Source organism: Phodopus roborovskii, unplaced genomic scaffold, assembly GCF_943737965.1.
Source record: "Phodopus roborovskii unplaced genomic scaffold, PHOROB, whole genome shotgun sequence".
In the NCBI taxonomy this organism is placed as follows: domain Eukaryota; kingdom Metazoa; phylum Chordata; class Mammalia; order Rodentia; family Cricetidae; genus Phodopus; species Phodopus roborovskii.
Genome location: NW_026126418.1, coordinates 20,244,597 through 20,265,374, shown reverse-complemented (window position 1 = coordinate 20,265,374; position 20,778 = coordinate 20,244,597). Strand labels below are relative to the sequence as shown.

Genomic DNA, 20,778 nt, shown 5'->3' with positions numbered 1-20,778 from the left:
TAATGTCTTCTTTGGTCCAATGGTTTTGGCATCTGTACTGAAGTTCTAAGCTGGTTGAGGCAACCAGATGGGACTGTGTTCTATAGAAAGAGGTAATCTGTGTCTTGCCCAGTTTTGGATTCCTGCTAGTCCAGTACCTAGCACAGAACATCCATCCTCAATACAATTGATAAAGAAATGAAAAATTGAAAGCCAAATATGTAGCTTCAAGTAAGACTCTTACAGTGTAATCATTGAAACAAGAGTTGACCAAGAATATTCAAATTCAGAAATATGATGAGTTACAGTAGAAAGAAAACAAAAATTTGAACAAGCAAACTGAATATTCATTTTGTAATTCTCTGATTCATGGAGCTAGGGAAAGCAAGCCATCTGATCATACTTAAGACCATTTTCTTCTTCTGAAAATGTGGCTTACCATCTGGAAAGGACTCTGAGAAATACTGTCAGGATCAGATAACATAAGTAAAAGCATTTTTTTTTATTGTTTGGCATTATGTATCTGTAATATAGGAGTTGAAGAAAGGAGATAGTATAATGTGAGTTCAAGGACCACCAAGTAGGTAGGGATCCTTGTTCTGTTGTGTGATTCTAATTTACTGGAATATTGGGTAGAGTTAGAGGACAGTGATGGTAGGGAGATAAGGCCACTGACCTTCTCAACTGAAGTAATCTGGTTCAGACAGCTCTTATCAGCCAGAAAACATTCCCCATCAGTCTGGCTTTGACTATAGGGATCGTGCTTACTCTAGGATAATGAGTTCAAGTAAAAAGTATGTGGGGAAAGCAAAGTGTTGGGATCTGTAGTCTCTGTTCTTGTGGTTTCCTGGACTGCTGGCTAGTACAATGTGAAAGGACAGGACTAGAGTGGCTTTCAGGTTTCTTTAGGACCCACTTACACCAGTCACTTCACTCTGGGGATGGAAAAGGAACAAGAGAAGTTTACAGAGTTCATGAGAAATAGGTGCAACTATTTTTGTTGACTTGTAAGAACTTTCTGGAACTATATGGGGAGAAGTCCTAGAAAAAAAGACTATTTCTGAAGTGCTTAGTTTCATTCAGAAAGAGCCAGCAATATGAACTCTGGAGGCTAAATAGGGGCACCCATAAAAGGCTTCAGTGACTAAGCAAAGCCAAAGGATGGATGGTTCTGAGGCTTCATAGAATTTCTTGCTCCTGTGGCACAGGATAAAATGGACTGCAGTGCTCTTCCATTGATAAAATCATAAACTTTGGAGTCCAACAAATCTAGGGTTAAAGATAGATTCAGACTTTCATTACCAGCTCAGTCCCATTATCTCTGCAGCTTGATGTTGTCACTTATAAAATGAACAAAACTAGTTGTTTGATTGATCATTATTAGAGAATTTTATATTTTGGATTCAGTGTCATTGGTTGCTGTGGTTAAGCTTGAAACTGAGGCTTCTATGACAATAGTCTCTTGTCATCTTACCAGCTTTGTCATGTACAAGTCATTCCCTGAGAATTTTATTAGAAATCTTCTGTTCTTTCCAATTTTCCAGTCCTGACTCACTATTGAGAAAACACTCATAGAAGCAGCCTGTTTAAGAGAAAAACGTAATTTCAATAATATTGCCATGTCTCTGCAGGTCCAGATTCATCTGCCACTAGGGGAAGACAGAATGACTTTCTCTGGGTTCAGAGAGTTTTGGCTTTTTGATGGTGTGATGTGATATTGCAACCTATATATTTCAAGCCTGAAAAACCATACAATCAAGTTATAAAACATTCTCATGATTGCAAAAGTATTGAAAATGTCATACATTAATAGAATATGTTGTAATTAGGTACATCTTCCATTCCATTCCCTCAAGTGCCTTTTATACCTATGCCAATGCCTTTCTCTCCCCACTTCATGTACTCTTTCTTTAAGCCCTCTGATTGCACTTAGTGATGCTAGTATAAGAATGGGCAAAGGGCAATAAAAGCATGTACCTGTACTGAATTATGGGAAACTGCAACTTTATGATTTTCTGCTGTTGCCTGAGGCTACACGTGACTGGAGGGTGGATATTCCTAATCAGTTGCAAGCTTTGAGTTGGGTTGGGTTGTGTTCTCACAAAAATTCTAGTGCTAAAGACTTAACTTTCAATCCCCAGTGTCTCAGAATGTGACTGATTAAGGGTAATAGGATGGGAGCTAATTCTATAAGATAGATGTTCTAATATAAAGGAAAATTTGAAGACATCTATGTGTGTAATGAAAACACCATTAGAACATGAAGGCAGCCATCTGTAAGCCAAGGAGAGAGGTCTGAGGCAGATCATCAGGGCCCCCCATAAAGAAGTAATCCAACCAACACCTTGGCTTCAGGTTTCTGGGTATGTCTTCTGTAACTATGAAACAACAGATTTCTGATGTTTAAAGCCATTAAGTATGTAATACTTTATAAGACCCTTCTCCAAGAAAACTCATGACTAACCACTAACGTTTTGCTTTCTTTTAGGACATAGGTATTATTCCTCAAAGGGTAGTATGACAAGGCATGGGAGGTGGGTAGAAATAACAGACTGCTCTGGGAAATGGAGCTCCACATCTGGAATTTACTTCTGTGATTTGGACAAATGAGCTGAGACTCCAAAAAGTATTTATAGGGCATTTCTTTAGGCATAGAGGAATGTGGACTCACACTAAACTTAGTAAGTAACAAAATTAATATCTGAGGTTGTGTGTGGCTAGTCTTAGTCATCAGCTACTTTAAAAAAGAAGCAAAGTTGCTTTAATCCATAACAATTACAACAGGGCTCCATTATACATCCTACTGTAAGTCAGGTGTTTGTATTTATGACTAAGCAGAATATTAATTATTTATGCACAAATATTGTATTCTGCTTAGTAAGTGAAATATTCTTAAAATAGTGTTTTTTTTTAAAGTTTTATCTTTCTGTATTGGAGATTATTTCAGGATCATTTATACTTAAAAATCATGAATCCCAGGGGTTGGAGGGATGGCTCAGAGGTTAAAAGCATTGGCTGCTCTTCGAGTGGTCCTGAGTTCAATTCTCAGCAGCCACATGGTGGCTCACAACCATCTATAATGTATTCCATTGCCATCTTCATGCCTGCAGTATAGGCATACATGCAGGCAGAATGTATAATAAATACATAAATCTTTAAGAAAAATGAAAATCATAAATGCCCATTTAAAAAAATTATTTTAATTTTTTTAAAAATATTTTTTTATTGAAATAGAATTACATCGCTTCTCTTTCTTTTCTCCCTCCAGCTTCTCACAGTTACCCTCCTCAAAACTCCTCCCATATTCTTTCTCAAGTTGATGGTTTCTTTTTAAAATTATATTTGCTACATGGCTCTATCTGTCTGTCTGTCTATCTATATATCTAGACATATGTGTTTTCACAAATATAAAAACATGGAACCTTCTGGATTTGCTTTTGTTGTTTGTGTACATATGGTTGGTTTCAAGTCTGACCAATCTACACTTAACAATTAATAAGATTAATAAGGGTGTTTATCCCTGGGAGAGGCTAATTTTCCTTTTTCTAGCAGTGATAGTTGCCTGTAGTCTTTTCCTTAGGGTGGGACCCCATAGAAATTCTCTCTTCCATGTTACTATGTCAGTTGATATTGCTATTGTTCTGTTCCTTTTCTGGAGCCATTTTTGGGACAGACTGTTTTCCAACAGATTTTCTGGTGTTCTGGCTCTTACATTCTTTCTGCTTTCCTCTTCTGTGTTTTTTCCTGAGTCACAGCTGCAGGAGCTGTGATGTAAATATATTCCTTGGGGTTGGACTCCCCATAATGGGTTGATCTCTGCATTGTGTACAATTGTGTTTTTCTGTGGTGGTCACCAGTGAGTGTAAAAAAAAAAAAAAAAAGCTTCATTGGTGAGGGATGATAGCTACACTTACCTGTGGTTATAAGATTTAGAGTGTAATAAGGAATTATGCTGGTGTAGATTGCTCACAATCATTAAATAAAATGGTGAAATAAAATATTTGCCTACAGCCTCTAGATTACTTACAACACTACATACAATGTGGATGCAATGAAAACAGCTTTCTTTAAGAAAAATGACAAGAAAAAAAAGTGTAGATGTTGGGTAGAGTTGCAATTGCTCCCAAGATATTTAAATACCTAGCTGGATTTGTGCAGTTGGGTTTCAAGAAGCAACACTAAGGGTCAAAGTTGACCCACTTGTCTTCTCTATGACTATTATTTATTTATGCTTTATTATCATCTCATACATTAACTCTGACATCTTAATGGTAGTTTTCCCTCCCTCCACTCCTCCCAGTCCCTCTCTCCCAAATCCACTCCTCTTCCATTTCCCTTTCAAAACAACAATAACAACAACAAAGAAGTAGGATTCTTGGGAATATCAACAGAACATAGCTTAACAAATTATGACAAGACTCAGCACAAGCCCTCATATCAAGGCTGGATGAGGCAACCCAGTAGGAGGGAAAGGGTCCCAAGTGTAGGCAAATGAGTCAGAGATTACCTCCTGCTCCCCAAACTACTGTTAGGAATCCCCCAAGAACACCAAACTACATAACCATAATGTATATGCTGAGGACCTAGCTCAGACCCATATAGGCTCTGTGTTTGTCACTTCAGTGTCTGTGAGCATCTATGAACCCTGCTCAGTTGATTCTGTGGACCTTGTGCTTGTGGTGTCCCCAACACTTCTGACTCCTACAATTCTTCCTTCTTGTTGGGGGTACCCTTGGCTCTGCCTAGTATTTACTTGTGGGTCTCTGCATCACATCTGCTGGATAATGTCTCTCTGATGACGATTGGGCTAGGAACCAATCTATGAGTATAGCAGAATATCTCTAGGAATCATTTCATTGACTAGTTTGTTTTTGTCAGTCTTGTTTGGGTCTCTCCTAGGTTTCTGGGTTGTTCAGTCTCTGGTACCTGGCCATCCAGACACTGTCAGGTATGGGCTGCCTCTTGTGGCCTGGGCCTCAAGTTGGACATGTCATTGGTGGTTGCTCCCACAAATTCTGCGCCACCATTATGACAGCACATCTGACGATAGAATACGGCCAGTTGAGGATCCACATTCTCTGTCACTAGGAGACTTTGATAGTGTCACTCTTGTAGATTCCAGGGAATTTCCACCGCACTACTTTTCTACATTGCTACCTAGATGCCCAGCCTCCAATTCCAGTACTCTTCTCCTTCCATCTCTCTCACTCCCCATCTTCCCCAATTCCACTTGGAAAGTCTGCATCTGCAAGGAAGAACACTGTCAATAGGACATAATGGCAGCCTATAGAACCAGAAAAGATTTTCACCAACTTTACATCCAATACAGGGCTAATATCCAAAATATATAAAGAACTCAAGTATTTCAATAAAAAGTGAGGTCATATATTTAATATATACAATATTTTACATATGTTCTATATATACTTCTATATAGATTTAAACAGAATTCTCAACAGAGGACTCTCAAATGGCTGAGAAACAATGTTCAACAGCCTTAGTCATCAGGGAAGTGTAAATCAGACTACTTTGAGAGTCTATCTTACACCTGTCAGAATGGGTATGATCAAAAAATACAAGTGACAGCTCATGCTGGTGAGGATGTGGAGCAAGGGCAACACTCCTCTATTGCAGGTGGGAGTGCAAACTTGTACAGTCACTATGGAAATTAATATGATGGTTTTGCAGAAAATTGGGAATCAATCTACCTCAGTATCCAGCTATCCCACTCCTGGGCATATACCCAAAGGATGCTCCATCTTACCACAAGGACACTTGCTAAACTATGTTTTTAGAAGCTTTATGCATAAAAGACAAACATTGGAAACAACCTAGATGTCCCTCAACCAAAGAATGGATAAAGAAAATGTAGTACATTTACACGATGGAGTATTACTCAATTATTAAAAATAATGACATTGTGAAATTTGAAGGAAAATGGCTGGAACTAGGGAAAAAATCATCCTGAGTGAGGAAAGCCAGGCCTAGAAAGATAAACATGGTATTTATCCACTTATAAGCAGATATTAGCTATTAAGTAACAGATAATCATTCCACAATCCACAGACACAAAGATGCTAAGCAACAAAGAGGGTTCAACGAGGGACATATGGCTCTCCCTGGAAAGTGGAAATACAATAGATTATTCATATTTTTTTATTAAATCATGTGAATGTGTTTGCCAAAAGGTTTTTTCTTTTTCTTTTATATTAATTTATTTTTTTATTTTACATATAGATCCCAAACCCTACTCCCTCCCTCCCTTCCTTCCAACTTCTTTCCCTCTCTCCCCGCTCACATGCACTATAACCACCCTCCCCTATCATCACCCCACATATAGGGTGATGCCCTCCAGGAGGGGTCATCTAATTCTGTCAAGTCATTTGAAGTAGGGACTTCTCTCCTGTTTCTAGGTTAAGGGAGTATCCATCCATGGGGGATGTGCCCGCAAAGTCTTTTGTGCACCAGGAATACATCCTGGTTCCACTGTCTGAGGTCCCTTAGACTGCTCAGGCCTTCTAGCTGAGACCCATGTTCAGGGGGTCTGAGTCAGTCCCATGATGGATTCCCAGCTATCAGTCTAGGGCCCCATTAGCTCCTCCTTGTTCAGGTCAGCTGTCTCAATGTGTTTCTGCAGCCTGGCCTTGTCCTCCCTCTCTGCATCTGGATTCCAGTTTGGCTCAGTGTTTAGTTGTGGGTTTGCTTCTGTTTCCATCAGCTACTAGATGAGGGCTTCATGATGGTGGATAAGTTAGTTGTTGATCTCATTATCAGGGAAGGACATTTAAGGTAGCCTCTCCACTGTTGCTCAAATTATTAGTTGGGGTCAGCCTTGTAAGTCTCTGGACATTTCTTTAGGTCCAGTTTTCTCTTTAATCCTATAATGCTCCCTCTTATGGTCTCTCTCTCTCTCTCTCTCTCTCTCTCTCTCTCTCTCTCTCTCTCTCTCTCTCTCTCTCTCCTCTCTTCTATTCCTCCTATGACCCAATCTTCCTAGTCCCATGTGCTTTCCTCTCCTCCCCTTCTCTTTCTCCTAGTTCTCTCTCAACTAACCCCCCCCCATTCCCCATGTGCTCTGGAGAACTTGTCTATTCCCCCTTCTGTGAGGGACTTTATATGAATCTCTTAGAATCCTCCTTGTATCCTAGTTCCTCTGGCAGTGTGAATTATAGGGTGGTGATCCCTTGCTCTATGTCTAAAATGCATATATGAGTGAGTACATACCATGTTCCTCTTTTCATGATTGGGGGATAGTTTCTTCAAGTTCCATCCACTTGCCTCCATTGTTTTTTTTCCGCAGAGTAGTAGTCCATTGTGCAGATGTGCCACATTTTCTTTATCCATTCTTCAGTTGAGGACCATCTGGGTTACTTCCAGGTCCTTTTTTCAAAAAAATTTAATTTTATTTTATTTATTTATTTTATATAACCAAGTCCATTTAAATGAAAACAAACATTTATAGACAATATTTGGGAATTTGAGCGTCATTCTTTCTAAACTACTTCCTGCTGCTAAGGGGCACTGTCATGGGGGATTCTAAGAAGATGCAGAAATCCTGGCTGTAGTCTGCAAGGCTGCTTTGTCTAGCTGTTTTGAATGTAGGATCACCTGGTACTCTGTTTCAGGTGGTCTGGCTTGATCAAACCACATTAATCTGGAAGGAATCCACAGCTTTTCATTTTCTGTGGAAACAAAAATAAAAATCCTTTTCCCAGTAACTTGTCCTTGAACTTAAATTTTGGAGTCAAAGCATTTTTTTAATTTAATTTATTATTTTACATGTCGATCCCAGTTCCCTCTCTCTCCCTCCCTCTCTCCCTTCTTCCCTCCCTTCCTTTTACCATCTCTGCCCTCTCACATGCACTCTTACCACCCTCCCCTTCCATCCCCCCCACTCCAATTCCATATGTAGGGGAATGCCATCCAGTTGGGGTCATGTAGATCTGACAGGTCATGTGATGTAGGGACTAGGGCTTCTCTCCTATCTCTAGGTTAAGGCAGTTATCCCTCCATGGGGAATGTGTTCACAAGGTCCTTTTGTGCACCAGGGATACATCCTGGCTCCACTGTCTGAGGTCCCTTAGACTGCTCAGTCCTTCTGGGTGAGACCCATATTCTTGGAGGCCTGAGTCAGTCCCATGCTGGCTTCCCAGCTATCAGCCTGGGGGCCTGTTAGCTCCTCCTTGTTTTGGTAAGCTGTTTCTATATGTTTCTGCAGCCTGGTCTTATCCTCTCCATCTGCATCTGGGTTCTAGTTTGACTCAGTCTTTATGTATGGGTGTTTGCTCCTGTTTCCAACAGGCATTAGATGAGGGCTCCATGGATAAGTTAGTTGTTGATCTCACTATCAGGGAAGGGCATTTATGGTAGCCTTTCTAAGGATGCTCAAATTGTTAGTTGGCGGCAGTATTGTAGTTCTTTAGCCCTTTCTTTGTTTCTTTGTGTTCAATTTCATCTTCAAAGCAATATTGGCTCCCTCTTTTATGTTCTCTCTCTCTCTCTCTCTCTCTCTCTCTCTCTCTCTCTCTCTCTCTCTCTCTCTCTCTCTTTCCTCTGTCTTCTATTCCTAACCGGGCTCAATCTTCCTAGTCACACGTGTTTTCCTTTCCTCCTCATTTTCTCCTACTTCTCTCTCCATTTGCTGCCCCCCTACTTCCCCTGTGCTCTGGGGGACTTGCCCCTTCATGGTTCTGTGAGGGACTTTATATGAATCTTTTAGAATACACCTTGTATCCTAGTTCCTCTGCCCTAGGTCTAAAATCCATATATAAGTGAGTACATACCATGTTCCTCTTTTTGTGACTGGGTTACCTCATTCAGGGTGGTTTATTCAAGTGCCATCCACTTGCCTGTGAATTTCAAGATACCATTATTTTTTTCTGCAGAGTAATATTCAATTGTGTAGATGTGCCATATCTTCATTATTCATTCTTCAACTGAGGGGCATCTAGGTTGCTTCCAGGTTCTTGCTATTACAAATAATGCTGCTATGAACATAGTTGAACACAAGTCTTTGTTGCATGCATATGGATCATTTGCCCATATGCCTAAGAGGGGGATTGCCTGGTCCTGTAGTAGACTGATTCCAATTTTCCTGAAGAACTGCCATATTAATCTTCAAAATGGCTGTACAAATTTGCACTCCCACCAGCAGTGGAGGAATGTTCCCCTTTCTCCACATCCTCTCCAGCATAAGTTGTCATTGGTGTTTCTAATTTTAGCCATTCTGGCAGGAGTATGATGGTATCTCAAAGTTGTTTTGATTTGCATTTCCCTGATAGCTAAGCATGTTGAGCACTTTCTTAAGTGTTTTTCAGCCTTTTGGATTTCCTCTATGAGAATTCTCTCTTCAGTTCTGTACCCCATTTTTTAATGGAGTAATTTGGTGTTTTGTTGACTAGTTTCTTGAGTTCTTTGTATATTTTGCAGATCATCCCTCTGTCAGATGTAGGATTGGTGAAGATCTTTTCCCAATCTGTGGGCTCCTGTTTGGTCTTGTCCACTGTGTCCTTTGCCTTACAGAAGCTTCTAAGTTTGAGGAGGTCCCATTTATTAATTGTCGATCTCAATGTCTGTGCTACTGGAGTTGTGTTCAGGAAGCCCTCTTTTGTACCAATTTGTTCAAGGGTACCTCCCACTTTCTCTTCTAAGAGGTTCAGTGTGCCTGGATTTATGCTGAGTTCTTTCATCTACTTGGACTTGAGTTTTGTGTTTCACGATAGACATGGATCTCTCTGCAGTCTTCTAAACACCATCATCCAGTTATGCCAGCACCATTTGTTGATGATGCTTTCCTCCTCCCCTTGTATACTTTTAGCTGTTTTGTCAAAAATCAGGTGGTCATAGGTGTGTGGTTTAATACTAGGAGCTGCGATTCAATTCCATTGTTATACTTGTCTATTTTTGTGCCCATACCAGGCTTTTTTCAGGACTATAGCTCTGTAGTAGAGCTTAAAGTTGGGGATGGTGATGCCTCCTGAAGTTCCTTTATTGTATAGGGTTCTTTTGGCTACCCTTGTTCTTTTGTTTTTCCATATAAAGTTGATTATTTTCCTTTGAAGGCCAGTGAAGAATTGTGCTGGGATTTTAATGGGGATTGCATTGAATCTGTGGATTGCTTTTGGCAAGATTGCTATTTTTACTATGTTTATCCTACCTATCCAAGAGCATGGGCGATCTTTCCATTTTCTGGTATCTTCTTTAATTTCTTTCTTTAAAGACACAAAGTTCTTATTATATAGGTCTTTCACTTGTTTGGTAAGAGTTACAATAATAACAACCAACATAAAGTATTGTAAAGGGTGATGTTTCTCTGATTTCTTTCTCAGCCCCTTTGTCATCTGTATATAGTAGGGCTACTGATTTTTTTTGAGTTTATCTTGTATCCTGCTAGTTTGCTAAAGGTGTTTATCAGCTGTAGGAGTTCCCTGGTAGAATTTATGTAAACTATCATATGATTTGCAATAGAGACAGTTTGACTTCTTCCTTTCCAATTTGTATCCCTTGATCTCATTTTGTCATCTTACTGCTTTAGCTAGAACTTCAAGTACAATATTGAAGAGATATGGAGAGAGAGGGCAGCCTTGTCTTGTTCCTGATTTTAGAGGAATCGTCTTCAGCTTGTCTCCATTCAGTTTGATGCTGGCTGTTGGTTTACTATATATTGCTCTTATTATGGTTAGGTATGTTCCTGTTATCCCTGATTTGTCCAAGACCTTTATCATGAAAGGGTGTTGAATTTTGTCAAAGGCTTTTTCATTATCTAGGGAGATGATCATGTGGTTTTTCTTTTTCAGTTTGTTTATATGGTAGATCGTGTTGATAGATTTTTGTATGTTAAATATGCAACCCAGGGATGAAGCCTACTTGGTTGTGGTGAATGATTTCTCTGATGTATTCTTGGATTTAGTTTGCCAGTATTTTATTGAGTATTTTTGCATCAATGTTCATCAGAGATATTGGTCTGTAGTTTTCTTCCTTAGTTGTGTCTTTGTGTGGCTTGGGTACCAAGGTGATTGTAGCCTCATAAAAAGAGTTTGGTAATGACTCTTCTGTTTCTAATGTGTGGAACATTTTGAGGAGTATTGGTATTAGCTCTTACTTGAATTTCTGGTAGAAATCTGTGATGGGAGATACCATTATGTATATATGTTTCTCATACTGTTTAATAATAAAGTACTGTTGGCCAATAGGAAAGGAAGATAGGAGGGACTAGGAGACAAGGAGGAAATAGGAAGTAGTAAGGAGGAGTCAAGATGGAGAGTATGGAGAGAACTGGACGCCAGCCACCTCCCTGGTAAGAGAAGGTCATGTGAAAATACATAGATCAGCAGAAATGGGTTAATAATTAAGACAGAGCTAGCCGATAAGAAACTAGTAACTGGCCAACAGTATAATATCTAATACAGAGTCTCTGTGTATTATTTGGGGCTGGCGCGGCGGCGGGACAAGACTGGCAGCAGGAGGAAAAACTGTACTCGTTACAAATCTGCACTGAAGGTATCTGGCCCTGGGCTTTTTTTGGTTGGAAGGCTTTTGATGACTGCTTCTATTTTGTTAGGGGTTATAAGGCTATTTAAGTTGTCTGTTCTTGATTTAATTTGTTAAGTGATAGTTATACAGAAAATTTTCCATTTTCTTTGAATTTTCAAATTTTGTTGAGTACAGGTTGTCTGAGTTTCTTCTGTTTCCGTTGTTATGTCCCCCTTTTCATTTCTGATTTTGTTAATTTGCATGTTCTCTCTCTGCTTTTTCATTAGTTTGGATAAAGGTTTTTTCTATCTTGTTGATTTTCTCAAAAAAACCAACTCTTTGTTGCATTGATTTTTTTGTTTTGTTTTCCTGGTTTCTATTTTATTGATTTCAGCCCTCAAATTGATTATTTCCTGGCATCTACTCCTCCAGGGTGAGTTTGCTTCTTTTTGTTGTAAGGTTTTCAGTTGTGCTGTTAATTCTCTAATGTGACTATCCTCTGTTTTCATCATATGGGCACTTAGTGCAATGAACTTTCCTCGTAACACTGCTTTCAATGTGTCCTATAAGTTCGTGTATGTTGTGTCCTCATTCTCATTGAATTTTAGAAAGTCCTTAATTTCTTTCTTTATTTTTCTTTGACCCAAGTGTTGTGCAATTGCACATTGTTCAGTTCCCATGAGTTTGTAGGTTTTCTATGATTTGTGTTGTTGTTGAATTCCAACTTTAAAGCATGGTGGTCTGATAAGATACAGGGGACTATTCCAATTCTCTTGTATCTGTTGTGGTTTGTTATGTCACCTAGTATGTGGTCAATTTTAGAGAAGTTTCCATGTGGAGCAGAGAAGAAGATATATTCTTTTGTATTTGGATGCAATGTTCTATGTATGTCTGTTAAACCCAATTGAGACATAACTTCTGTTAGTTCTTTTGTTTCTTTGTTAAGTTTCTGACTGGTGTCCTTGTGTAGCCGTGAGAGTGGAGTTTTGAAGTTTCCCAGTATAAGTGTGTGAGGTTTTATGTGAGCTTTGTGTTTTAGTAGCATTTCTTTTGTGAATGTTTCTTTTGTATTTGGGGCATAGATTCTCAGAATTGAGACTTTGTGCTGATGGACTTCTCCTGTGATGGATACAAAATGACCGTCTTCATCTCTTTTGATTAATTTTGGTTTAAAGTCTAACTTGTTAGATATTAAGATAGCCAAACCTGCTTGCTTCTTGGGTTCATTTGATTGGAAGATCTTCTCCCAGCCCTTTACCTTGAGGTAATGTCTATCTTTGAAGCTTAGATGTGTTTCTTGTATGCAGCAGAAGGATGTATTCTGTCTTCATATCTATTCTGTTAGCCTGTGTCTTTTTATAGGCAAGTTAAGACCATTAATGTTGAGGGAAAGTAAGGACCATTGAATGTTAATGCTTGTTTGCTTTAGATTTGTTGTTGGCAGTGTTATTGTGAACATATTTGTTCTGCTTTACCCTTGGCTTCTGGTGAAGTGGGATTATCTATTGCCTATGTCTTTGTGAGCATAGTTAACTTTCTTGGGTTAGAGTTTTCCTTCTAGTACTTTCTGTAGGGCTGGATTTGTAGATACATATTGTGAAAATCTGCTTTTGTCATTAAATATCTTGTTTTCTCCATCTGTAGTGATTGGGAGTTTTGTTGGGTATAGTAGCCTGGGCTGCCATCTGTAGACTCTTAGTACTTGTAGAACATCTATCAAGGCCTTGAGAGTTTCCATGGAGAAGCCAGGTGTAATTTTGATAGGTCTGCCTTTATATATTACCTGGCCTTTTTCCTTCGCTGCTCTTAATATTCTTTCTTTATTCTGTATGTTAGGTGTTTTGATTATCATGTGTCAACGGGTCTTCGGGTCTTTTTTTTTTTTTTTTTTTGGTCCAATCTATTTGGTGTTTGGTATGCTTCTTGTACTTTTATGGCATGTCCTTATTCAGATTGGGAAAGTTTTCTTCAATGAATTTTTAAAATATGTTTTCTGCACCTTTGAGTTGGGCTTCTTTGCCTTTCTCTATGCCTATTATTCTTAGGTTTGGCCTTTTCACGGTGTCCCACATTTCCTGGATGTTTTGTGTTAAGGATTTGTTGGATTTAAGATTTTCTTTGGTTGATGAATCTACTTCCTCTAGTTTATCTTCAATGCCTGAGATTGTCTCTTCCATGTCTTGAATTCTGCTGGTTATGCTTGCATCTGTAGTTCCCAATCGTTTGCTCAGTTTTTCTATTTCCAGCATTCCTTTGGTTTGTGTTTTCTTTATTGTCTCTATTTTAGTTTTCAAGTCATGAACTGTTTCCTTCACCTGTTTAATTGTTTTTTCTTGACTTTCTGTATTTTCTTTAAGAAATTTGTTCATTTCTTCCAATATTTTGTTTGTTTTTTCTTCCATTTCTTTAAGGGATTTTCTCACATCGTCTTTGAGGGCCTCTATCATTTTTATGATGATATTTTTTAAGTCGTTCTCTTCTGCTTCATCTGCTTTGGGGTGTTCAGGTCTAGTTGGTGTAGAGTCCCTAGATTCTTGTGGTGTCATGCTTGTCTTTCTATTGTCAGGTGTTTTCTGTATTGCTGTCTTTCCATCACTTCTTCCAGTAGGTACAGGTGGGTCTCTCTCTCTATCACCCCCCTCTCTGGTACTCCCCCTGTGGGCTTAGGTGGGTCAGAACTTAGATGTCAGTAGCTCTGGGTAGTGGTCCAAGCTCTCTAGGAGGTCTCTCCTCAGGCAGGGAGTAAAAGATCAATCTCCAGCAGAGGACCAGCAATGGGTGTCAATGATCCAGCAGGCTGGGACTCAGGATATTCCTGCCTGGATGTGTGGATCTAGTGGATCTAGCCGGGGTCTGGCACTCTCTAGCTAAGGCCTCTTTAGCAAAGGCCCGGCAATGGGGGTCCAGAATCCAGCCCCACATATGTTTATTTTTTAAAAACACATTAGATAGCACCATTTTAGGACATTGATTCCATTTTCTTTTTTTCTTTTTTTAAAATTTAATTAAAAAAAATCACATACCAATCCTAGTCCCCCCTCCTCGTTCTCCTCCTCCTTCCACCATCCTCCCCCCCCCCAACCTGCATCCATCTGTTACTCAGAGAGGGTAAGGTCTCTAATGGGCAGTCAATGAAGTCTGTTCCATAACCAAAGTGAGGCAGAACCAAGACACTCACTCCCCACCCCCATCTCTAGGCTGAGCAAGGTATCTGTACACAGGAAAAGGGTTCCAAAAAACCACTTCATGCACTAGGGATAGATCCTGGTCCCACTGTCACTGGTCCCATATCTTGCTCAGGCCATCTACTATTACCTGCATTCAAGGGACCTAGCTTGGACCTATGCAGGTCCACAAGCTGTCAGTCCAGATTCAGTGAGTTCCCAGTAGCTTGTGCCAGCTGTTTCTATTGGTTTCCCCATCATGGCTGCGACTCCTTTGCTCATATTATTGCTCTTCCCTCTCTTCCACTGAACTCTGGGAGTGAGGGATCTTCTTTTTCTCCTTCTCATCCTTTTTCTTGGTTCAGTTTATTTGGTATTCTGTAAGCTTCTTGTACTTTCATTGAGTAAAACATAATAAATAAATATACAAACAGAGCACAAAAAATACACACATGCATGCAGTCACTATCACACACACACATCCATAGAAACACAAAAACAGAAACAATAAAATGTGAGAAAAAGACCAGTAAGGTAAAAATGCTCAAATAGATTTGTATGCCAATGAGACTCCCTGGAGAACCTACTTTGTTCCTTTTTGAGCAATTGTTAATTGGAGGTAGCTTCTTGGTTGGGGATTGGAGCTCATGTTTATTTCCCACCTCAGTGTAGGGACCCTGTCTGATTTAGACCTGTGTAGGCCTTGTCCATGGTACCACAGTCTCTGTGAGTTTAAATGTATGACCTAGTCTCAGATCCTTGGCCACTCTGGCAGTGCCAGGACTGGGTTCCATCTCATGGAGTGGGCCTTAAACCCAATCAGAGAGTGGTTGGTTTCTTCCACAACCTTTGTGCCAGCATTGCACTACTGTAGCATGATGACAGGCCACCATTGTAGAATGAAGGTCTATAGCTGGATTGGTGTTTACCTTTCTCATCTAGTAGCATGCAGAATATTTTCCAGTACCATGAACACTAATTGGTAGGGGTGAAGGCTCTAGTTAGACTCTGGCTCAAATTTTCCATATTTAATGAGATATGTGTCATATTCAGCTATAGTGCCTTCATCAATTTTTGGAGAACAACCAATAGGCTTGGCAAGAGTTTGAATTGTTTGGTGCTTTCCATGGGACCACTTTGGCCAACAGCTCAATTAGATGTAACCCATTCCTGGCACTGGAAGTTTAACTTTCTCTCCCACATTATATGGTGACTCTAATTAGATTTCTTTATATATTTTAAAATAGTAAATATGTAATAAGTATAAATTACATATATATATATATATATATATATATATATATATATATATTTAAAGAAACTTCTGTTGTAGTAGGTTTCTGTATGACCATTAAAATTACCCTCAGCATTAGCTTTCCATTCCTGAACTATTGCCCTTACTCTCATCTTTCCTCTTGTTTAATCCAACTGTTCAGTCTCTCTCCTGTGTTGCCATATATTCTATTCTACACTATATTATTCATTAAAAACAAAACACTGGATAATATTATATTTTCCTGATCTATTGAGGCCATACAATTTCTATAATCAAGTTTAGTACATTTTTATTGCCCTAGAAGACCAACAATACATAGTTTTAAGGCTAAGAGTAATACATACCATTTCCTCTTAATAAAACAGAACAGTCATATTTACCTAATGGGAAAATATGTCAACAGTATAATAAATTAAAATTTTAACTAAGGTCCAAGACTATTCAATGATGAAGTGTTTGACTTTTTAAAAAAATCTTCTGTTACACTGAATGGCAAGGCATATGGCTTAACAGTTAAAAGCACTTTTGCTGCTTTTCCAGAGGATCTGAGTTTGGGTGGCCACAGCTGCCTGTAACTACAGACTTGAAGAATCCAAACAACTTCCTCTGGCATCCATAGGCACCTATCTACATGTGGCATATCCTCACAAACACATATACATAACAGTAATACAAATCTTAAAAAAGGAAGCAGTGAATCTGAGTATTTATCCCATACTACATATGGATACTATTTTGCAGGTTCTAAGGAGTGTTAAATATAAATGTGTATTTTATTTTAAAACTGATAAAACATAGAAGAAGTCCCTACAACTCATTAATAAAATGAAAGTATATACTCATATTGGGAGAAAATATTTCAAATTATGCATATACCACATGTATGTTATGTGTAACGTTAATCTATATTTACATCTGAAAAAGAACTTATACTTAAAACACATAAATTATTTTACAACCTCCAAATAAGATGGCTGGTGCTTTAGTTCAATGGTAGATGCTTTTCAGTGTGCTTGGCCCTCTGATCAATCTCTAGTAGTGCAAAGAAAGGAGTGCTTGTGATGACAGCACGTGCCATAATAGTAGAAGGTGGTGTTGTGTCCCTCCCCAGAGATGCTGTGTTTAGCACAGGTTTGTCTTTTCCCATTTAGAGTAGATTTGTTTGTGTGCCAGAGAAGAAACGAGGCATATGCCAATAGATCTAGGCAAACAAGTCACCAGCAATGTTACGTAAACCTAGAGTGTCCTAATTTTGGGATTGTTTTCTTGGAATACAACTTGCTTCATGGGCTGGTACCATCTGATTTCTCTTGGTAGTGTTTAGATTATGACTGGATGACTATTCCACATTCCTATCTCAGTCTATGAGTCTAAACCTTCTAAAAACATTGAGAAATGTAGCAAGCTGCACCCTATCCTCCTCTTGCTCCTCCTTGTGGTTTCACTCACTACTCACGTTTTCAGTTACTTTGTTTAGTTGCAGAATGGTCTTATAATTGATAACTATTCTGAAAACCCTACTATGCTTGTTTTTCCAAATGACAAGAATACTAGTACATATTTTACTTTCAGATTTAAGCATGGTCTTCTATAAGAGTTGTTGTTTTTGGGAAAGAGTGTTAAGGAATATAAAGCATCAATTTGGGTAAATACTTCTGCTATGTAGTATCAAATATGTATTTAGTTTTGTTTTCCTAAGATGTAGACCTTCAAAGTGCGTGTGGGTAAACATCTGGAAACTCAAGCTATATTCAACATGGATGAAAATGATGCATATCTCCCTGACTCTTACGTCAGTTTTCCTAATTCCTTAGAGGAACTGTTAGGAAAAGAAATATGTTCCTCCAGTGTTTAGTATCTGTGAGAAAATATTATTATTCTTTCTTTCCCCTCTTTTCCCATATTTATTTACCAAAGAAATGATCTGTCAAATGTTCCTTTACAATAGCAAACAGAATAGTTATAAGTAAATATGAAGAGAAACAATATCAAGAGAAGATCACTTGACCCCTCCCCTTTTCGTCACTATAGTCTACATAATACAAGTATTCAGGCAAAATTGATTAAACACTTCTCATAGACTTACTTTAATCTTATTTTCTGATGGAAGATGTTTATAAAAAGAAAACTAATCAAAATGTACAAAAGTGGGACTTGAGAAAAGGAGCTGCAGTTAAGCAGGCATTTGTAGAGGGCCCATTTTAGTTTCCAGCACCCGTATTGGGTGGCTCACAATGGCTCCAGAGCATTGGATGCTCTTCTCTAGCTTCTCCAGGCACAAGCATACATGTGGCATATGCATTCTCTCTCACACACCCATTAAATAAATTAAATAAGTCTTTTCATGAATCACAAAAGCAACACTGAATGCATGTTTTTGGACACCTGTTCATAATTACTTTATTTAACTATTTGAGTTGTTGTGCTATGTCTCAACTGGGTTTAACAGACATCTATAGAACATTCCATCCAAACACAAAAGAATATATATATCTTATTCTCTGCTCCACATGGAATCTTCTCTAAAATTGACCACATACTAGGTGGCATAACAAACCTCAACAGATACAAGAGAATTGGAATAGTCCCCTGTATCTTATCAGACCACCATGCTTTAAAATTGGAATTGAACAACAACACAAATCACAGAAAACCTACAAACTCATGGAAACTGAACAATATGCAATTGCACCACACCTGGGTCAAAGAAGAAATAAAGAAAGAAATTAAGGACTTTCTAAAATTCAACGAGAATGAGGATACAACATACCCGAACTTATGGGACACCTTGAAAGCAGTGTTATGAGGGAAGTTCATTGCACTAAGTGCCCATATGATGAAAACAGAGGATAGTCACATAAGAGAATTAACAGCGCAACTGAAAGCCTTAGGACAGAGAGAAGTGAATTCACTCCGTAGGAGTAGATGCCAGGAAATAATCAATTTGAGGGTGGAAATCAACAAAATAGAAACCAGGAAAACAATACAAAAAAATCAATGCAACAAAGAGTTGGTGTTTTGAGAAAATCAACAAGATATACAAACCTTTATCCAAACTAATGAAAAAGCAGAGAGAGAACATGCAAATTAACAACATCAGAAATGAAAAGGGGAAAATACCAATGGCCACAGAGGAAATACAATTTTCAGGTCATACTTTGAAAACCTGTATTCCACAAAAATTGAAAACTCAAAGGAAATGGACAAATTTCTGGATAACCATCACTTATCAAAATTAAATCAAGAACAGACAAACAACTTAAATAGACCTATAACCCGCAATGAAATAGAAGCAGTCATCAAAAGCCTCCCAAGCAAGATGGCTTCAGTGCAGAATTCTACCAGAAATTCAAGGAAGAGCTAATACCAATACTCCTCAAATTGTTCCATACAATAGAAACAGAAGGTTCATTGCCAAACTCTTTCTACGAGGCCACAATAACCTTGGTACCTTTCAAATATAATTGATATAATGACATAATGCCTTCAAGTCATGTGCCACAATTCAGCCTGTGCCATAATATTTGAGGATGCAAATTAACAGGGCATTGGTGACTTGCTTGACAAACCATCTTGAGTTATACATGGATGCTCAAATTATAAGTACTTCTTTCCTATCTTTTTAAAGGCTTCTATCACATCTTGGTTTCTCAGGCTATAAATCAGGGGGTTTAACATGGGGATAATTATGCCATAAAATACAGAAGCTGCCTTTTCTTTCTCTTGAGATTCACTGGTATGTGTGTGTAGATACATATAGGAGAGAGTCCCATAGAAAATGGTGACTGCAGTCAGGTGGGAAGCACATGTGGAGAAGGCCTTCTTCCTTCCTGCAGCAGAAGACATCCTTAGGATGGCGGCCAAGATGTATATGTAGGAAAAGATGACAACCAACACAGTGCTCATCAAGTTGAACCCCACAAAGACTGTCAGTAACATGATGCTGAAATCAATACTGGAGCATGACAGGGCAAGAATGGGAGGTTCGTCGCAGAAAAAATGATTAATGGCATTGGACTTGCAAAAATTCAGTGAAAATGTAAAACTTGTGTTTACAGAAGCATTTAGGAGGCCCATGGTATACGAACCAAGCAGCAGTAGAAGGCAGAGTCTCTGGGACATGACGATGGGATAGCGCAATGGGTTACAGATGGCCACATAGCGGTCAACCGCCATAGCAGCCAGGATGAAACAGTCAATGGTGGCAAATGTACCATAGGCCAGCAATTGTAACATACATCCTGTGAAGGAGATGGATGCTTTTGTCTCTATAAAGTTTTTCAGCATCTTGGGAGTGATAGCTGAGGTGTAACAGAGATCAACAAAGGCTAGGTGTTGGAGGAAAAAGTACATGGGAGTGTGCAGGGAAGAATCAATCTTGATGAGTAGGATCATGCCAATGTTACCCATGAGTGTGGCAACATAGATGATTAGAAATATTATGAACAGGATGTGCCAAGACTTGTGTTGTTCAGCAAATCCCAGAAGAATGAATTCAGTCACTATGGTGCTATTATTTTGTTCCATCATTAGTTAAAAAAACAGTCGAAATTGACCGAAGGGTTGCAAAAAAGGAATAGTGGAGAAGGCTGAGTGCAGTATCCTTGAATGCATTCCATCATGTTTGGTTTCAAAATAAGATTAAAAACACTTATTGTAATACAACTCATATTGGTTTTAAAGGTTAACATGAGGAACTAGGCACAGTGGGTCACATCTGTAATCCTAACACTAGGGAGGTAGAAGCAGGAAAATTTAGGACCAGCAGGGGCACATGAGACTTTGGTTGCCTTCAAAAAAAGGCAAGCAAAACAAAGCAAAATGGCTAAAGTGTGTCACTCCAGCTTAGTCAATTCCACATAGAGTTTGGAGAATTGTCCTCTAGCA

General features: G+C 38.8%; 1 protein-coding gene across 1 annotated transcript; it reads right to left on the bottom strand.

Annotated features, from left to right (window-relative positions):
• Positions 1-19,488: 19,488 nt before the first annotated feature.
• On the bottom strand, positions 19,489-20,430 carry LOC127222318 (olfactory receptor 5AK2). Its single transcript, XM_051184328.1, has one exon. The coding sequence runs from the start codon at positions 20,419-20,421 to the stop codon at positions 19,489-19,491; it is 933 nt and encodes a 310-aa protein (XP_051040285.1). The 5' UTR covers positions 20,422-20,430.
• Positions 20,431-20,778: the final 348 nt, after the last annotated feature.

Coding starts and splice junctions, on each gene's coding strand:
- LOC127222318 (XM_051184328.1), bottom strand. CDS start 20,421: ATGATGGAACAAAATAATAGCACCATAGTGACTGAATTCATTCTTCTG.